This window comes from Desmodus rotundus, chromosome 2 (assembly GCF_022682495.2).
Source record: "Desmodus rotundus isolate HL8 chromosome 2, HLdesRot8A.1, whole genome shotgun sequence".
Classification (NCBI taxonomy): domain Eukaryota; kingdom Metazoa; phylum Chordata; class Mammalia; order Chiroptera; family Phyllostomidae; genus Desmodus; species Desmodus rotundus.
This window is the reverse complement of record NC_071388.1, coordinates 181,904,803-181,910,802: the sequence shown is the minus strand read 5'-3', so window position 1 is coordinate 181,910,802 and position 6,000 is coordinate 181,904,803. Positions and strand designations below refer to the sequence as shown.

General features: G+C 37.9%; 1 protein-coding gene across 3 annotated transcripts in view; it reads left to right on the top strand.

Moving 5' to 3' along the window:
* The first annotated feature begins 237 nt into the window (after positions 1-237).
* Positions 238-6,000, top strand: part of LOC112308045 (transmembrane protein 237) — a 42,396-nt gene continuing 36,633 nt past the window's right edge. For all 3 annotated transcript variants that reach the window (XR_008426203.1, XM_045198280.2, XM_053918941.1), the window contains exons 1-3: positions 238-255; positions 3,354-3,392; positions 5,613-5,633. Coding sequence is in view for 2 of the 3 variants with exons in the window: in XM_045198280.2 (XP_045054215.2) it covers positions 246-255; positions 3,354-3,392; positions 5,613-5,633 (70 nt within the window). In the remaining variant the exon portion in view is untranslated. The remainder of the gene's footprint in view (positions 256-3,353; positions 3,393-5,612; positions 5,634-6,000) is intronic.

Here is a 6,000-nt window from a genome sequence, read left to right as displayed (position 1 = left end):
TTAACAAGGCTCATAAATATATTAGTTCTATAGGCTATTCACTTATCATTTTGTTACTAAATCTTTACTAAATTTCTACAGAATAACCCAGAATATTAATTTCTATAATTTTGGTACTTTGCTTTTCTTAAGTAAGTTAGTCTGAAAAACTGAGCACAGACTAATATATGCATTTTCTCTGTCTGTCTGTCTCTCTCACTCTCTCTTTCTTTGCTTCAATCATTTGTCTGTACCCAGTGATATCTATGGAAGAAGGTAAGAAATAGTATTTGGAAAAAACCCTCATCTCCAACGTCTCCTAGAAATTTCCTATAGTTCTCATTTGATTCAACTCAGTTCAGCTATTTATTAAGCTTTTACTATGTACCTAGTAGTAGTATACTAGTTACTAATTCCCTAATTTATAAAAAGATGTCAGTCAAAAGAACACACACACACACACACACACACACGGTGTAATTGCCCTAACACTGGGAGGATTGAAAGAGAAGCAACACTCACAGGATGTAGTCCCAGAGTCTAACACAGCTCATTGCAAGAATTCAGCAAAAATCATGAAATTGCCCCTCTGTTTTGTGTCAAGTACTTTACACACATTGTCTTCAAAATAACCCTGTAAGGAAAGTACTATTATTCCTGTTTTATGGATGAAAAGATTGAGGTTCAAGGGAGGTAAGAAGAACATTGTCAGAAGTTGCAGGTAGTGCAGTCTGGGTTGGACCTTCTGTCTGTCTGAGGGCCCTGCACCAAGGGCAGGTGGGCCTCCAGTTATTACCTCTGCCCTTCTCTGTGCCCAGACACCCAGGTGACTCATGATGTCCATCACACACACTCACACAAGCAAGAAAGCCAGATGCTATCTGCTTGAGGAGAGGAGAGAGAAATGAGAAGAGCAGTCCCCTTGGCCACCCCCTGCCCATTTCGTCCCTGACACTGGCAGGGGGGGCGGAGGGGCATGGGCAGGCCTTTGGAGAGGGCTGGGCTTCTGTCATCTTGGTGGTAATAGGCCTGCTGTCTTAGTCTGCTCGGGCTGCCATAACAAGATATCACAGACTGGGTGGCTCAAATAGCAGACACCGGTATTTATTTTCTCACCGTTCTGGAGGCTAGAAGTTCAAGATCAAGGTCCTAGCAGGGTTAGTTTCTGGTGAAGCCTTTCTTCCTGTCTGGCAGATGGCCACCTTCTTTCTGTGGGCTCACAAGGCCTTTCCTCTGTAAATGCACAAAGAGAAAAAGAGAAAACAAGAGATCTGGTGATTTCTTTTATTATATAAAGCTACTAATTCTTTTTAGATTAGGGCCCCAACCTTATGACCTCATTTAACCTTAATTACCCCCTTCAAAGCCCAGTCTCCAAAGGATGTTAGGACTTCAACAAATGAATAGGAGGTGGGGGGTGGGGGGCAGGTGCACAAATGAGTCCATAACAGCAACCCTGGCCAATAGTGTGGAATTGCCGATTTTGAGAGAGTACAGTCAGTGGCTCTATTGGATCACAGCTACAAGTTTGAAAAATCAGGACTACTTGTGCTGTACGGCAGACTCACTGCTGGCCTCTGTAAAACAGGAATGACCATGGTAAGTTTTGTTTGCCTTAAAAATAACAAACTTCTAGTTATGTCCTAGGAACTAATGAATTCATTGTTGTAATAAATTACTAATCTGAAAAATAATCTCTCAATGAATATAAGACATTGAAAGACACTGTCAAAAATCTCAGCTAGTTCCTTGTTTGTCTGTGTCCCTACCTCTATAAAATAGTATTATTTCAGAAAATGTTTCATATTGAATATTTTATTTTAAAAACATTAATTAATGATGTGCCTTTTTAAGGCAGTCACAAGTGCTACTTTATAATATTACAGTTTATTATATAGAGAGTATAATATGTATTTTTAGAACATAGATAAAACATTTATTAAACTGCTGTTTATTGATCACTGGGGGAGTGCTGGCCACTGCGCTAGGCACAGGGTGTACGGTGCTGGAACAAAATGATATTTTTTTCAGAATATATATTCAAATCACTATTTTGATATTAAAAGGTAAATTCAGCTCAGTTTAATAAATAATTCATGTAATTACTATGTGCAAGATACTGTGTGAAGACCTGTAAAGTATGAAAAAAATTAGACAGTTCCACTTTCAAGGAGCTATATAGAAGGGCAAATAAGGCAAACACCCAAATGATTCTATTACAAGGTAGATAGACATACAGTAGCAGAAAGCTCAAGGTCATAGGAAGAAAATGCTGTTCTGTTCATGGCAAGGTTATTCATTTTGATCCATGTTTGTGATGGAGCTTGAAGCATTACAGGCAAAAGGAAAGCATAAGTACAGGCACAGAGGAGGAACCAGTGATACCTTCTCTAACGGAAGCGTAAGAGATGGGAAGGAAAGAAGTGGACAACAGCCCTCATAGTTGGGTCTGGGTCGTGTTGTAAAACAGTGATTTTCAGTCTTTTTTATCTCATGGCACACATAAAGTAATTCCTGAAATTCTGCAGCACACCAAAAAACTGATCTGACAAAAAACAGATATAATTTTGATTAATTTACACAAATAATAGTAATTACCTACCTTTTTTGCTCCAAAGTGGCTATTTAAAAATTCAGGTGTCTGTACTTGTATACAAGGATTTCTGGTACCAAGAATTAACCAATCAGACTCAACCTTATCATGCAACGTGACCGATAGATGCAACTCTATCATGTGACCTATATATCTATTGTTCAAGACAGGGCGTTCACACCTGATGCTACTGTGCTGGCTGTTGTCATTTTTTTTACTTGACAATCTAAGGGAGAAGAGGTCAGTGCCCCTGACTAAATAGTCAGCTATGGCATGTTTTAAAGATTCTTGCAGCACATGGGTTGAAAATTGCTGTTGTGAAGAGTGTTCAGTATTAAGATGAGTGATTTTAAAAGTTATATTCTTTTATTCTCTTATACATACCCAAGCTAAAGGTAAACATAGTTAACATTTATTGAGTATTTACCATGAGCCTGAACTTTTCATGCATTATCTCACTAATTTCTATCCTATATGGTAGGTATTATTACTATCCCCATTAATAGAAAGAAAACTGAAACTTAGAGGCAAATGATAGCAATTTGTCCAGCATTCAAAAGCCTATGCTTTCCAAATTTTAACTGTTTTTTATCATGTAGCTTCCCATATCATATATTTTCATTTAATACAGTGGAGCCCTTTCTATCTCTCTGAGTTAGCAATGGTTGTAAGAGTATCATTATTATAAGGTGGTCTGGGTTTTATTGGCATAAACCTAGAAAGAGGGATTTTGGTTTGTGGTTAACACATTTTAAGTTTTCTTCTCTATGTTCTTTTATAGAGGATGACATGAAGATTGACGAGAAATGTGTGGAAGCAGGTAACGTTTCCTCTGTAGAGTTTCTCAAGCAGAGTCAGCCAAAGGGGCCGCCGGCCTTCCCGCTGGAAGAAATGTGGAAAATGAATGCCCACCCTGCCCTTGTTCTGTGGTTCTGATACTTGGAAGGGAAGCACAGCTGTGGGAATGTCTCCAGGTCCAAACCGACCTTCTAGAAATCAGTATCTTAGAAATGACCACAGCAACACTTAGCAACACTCAGGTGTTACATTCAGTAACATTCAGGTGGAGCATCTGGGAACCGCCATGCTCTTTGTGAAATACCATAAAATATTGAGGTATCAGATTTTTAAAAAGCAAAATATGTGTTTTGTTACTGTCTGATACCATCTTCTAGTAGATTCTAGTAGATTCTAGATAAATAGCAGATTCTAAGTTTGAGAAATGTATAAAACCTTTTTACATTTCTATACTTAATTTTTTTTATAAACTGGGAAAAGATTTTTATTTTAATACCTAGTGGTAGAACTAAGATTGACTCAAGAATCACTTGGGTTTTGTTGGGAGACTAGTTGGAAAGACTTTGTCTTGGCTCTATGGTGCTAAAAAACAAAATTCCACCCAGTAAGTTCTAAAGATCTTATTGGCTTTACTCAACATTTCATGAATCGGTGAGCATCTCATCTAGCAGATAGAAAGGAACCCTGAGGAACTACACTAAACGAAAGACTTTCATGGACAAAAGGGAGCGAGAACAAGAAAGTTACACTGGCAAAGAGTGGATTGGTTACGGCAAGGTCACTTTCCCTTGCGGATGGCAGGGACCTGTCAGTCAGGAGAGGTCAAATTATAATTAAGGTAAGTCTCAGTTTGGTGATGTGAGGCACAGCATAAGTGACTCCATTTTGGGAATATTGTCTTGTTTTTAACAAGCTAAACTAGTTTTTAGGAACTGAAGAACAATATGAAATCTTTAAATAGTGGGTATTTCAGGGGTTCACATATACTTCCTAGAATAACTACAGAATAATGCTGATATTAATATTTATTTTTCCAAGTACAAATTCTATTCTTTAAAATTTTTCAGTAATATTCTTTTCTTTTCTATAATTTTAATTTAAAACTTTTATTAGGCAATGCTTTCACATATTTCAAATTCAAAAACCACAAAACTATATTCAGTACAAAGGCCCTCTCTTTCCCCACTGCCCTCCTCAGTTTTCTTTCCTGAGGATATAAATGCTCTCAGGTTCTTCCACAATCCCTCCGGATGTATTCTGTGCATATAAAAGCAGTGATGTATATTTTTCACCTCTCTTCCACCCTCATCCTCACCTTTAAAAGAATACAAACACCCTTTGATGGTATGCTACACAAACTATTCTGTTCCTGGCATTTTTCCTTAACATTATGTGTCTTGGAGATGATTCCATCTCAGTATATAAAAACCCACCTCATATTTTTTAAACAGTTTCTTGGCTAAATAAGTTATGCAATCACTTATTGGTACATGTTTGAATTATGTCCAATCCTTTTTTATAAACAATGCTACAAAAGAATAGCTTTATAAATACTTCATTTCACACATGTAATTATACCTTAGATACAGCAATGCCCCACCCAAGGAAGGATGTGTGCATTGGTGGTGATGCTACATAGTTCAAGTGGTTCTCCATATAAAATCTAGTTTCTTAATCCTTAGTAGCTCTTTAAAACAATAACAAGAATGTTTTAACTGATGAGAAAGTTGGGTTTTATAATCTTTTCCTGTCACTTAAACAAGCCTACACAAATAAACCATTCGTATACTACTTCTCCTTGCCACATTTCCCAGGCTTGTGTATGCCCCAATCCCCAGGCAGGGCGCATCCCTCCTACACCTGCAGGCCCCCTAGAGGCAAAGCTGTGCAATATCCAACAGTCTACAGGAGCTTCCTCGACATTCCACTTTTCCCTTCCCTCTGAGCCTCTTTTTTACTTTATTTATTCTCTTTTATTTCTCATGTATTTATTTGTTTACTTAAAGCTCCTGCTGCACCCCTGCTTGTCATCATGGCCCAACTTTTACCACCATGCATCTCATTTAAGGTTTATATATGCCGTAGAGACACCACTGACTTGGCCTTGATTCAGGAAGAAAATTTAAAAGCTGGTGTGGGTGCAGAAGCATAGGGTCAGGAAATCACACTGTGAAAGTACAAGTTCAGTATGGCTAGTAATATAATGACACTTTTGGGTTTTTGCCTCCATGGAAAAGCACAGATGAAGAAACATTTGAATCTGGTAAGTAAAAACTGAGCATTTGGTACTGATTTTAAAATGCATATTAGTATTTCAGAGGCTGGTGTAATGTAAATACATATTTAGGGATATGATACAAAAATTGCTTAAATTCATCAACACTTTAGTGGAGGGGAATAAATTTCACCTTAGCCATTAGGGCCATTTTGGAACTCTGAGGGCATTTGTGGTTGTCGGTTGATTACGGGCACTACCGGCCTTGAGTTGGCAGGGATCAGGAATGCTAGACATCCTGCCGTCCCTGACACAGTCCTGCACAATGTTCTGGATTTCCTTCTGAACAAAGCTCATTACGAATATAAGTGAGTAGTTCATTGATACACAATAGTTACGTAAGTTTTCATAAGAC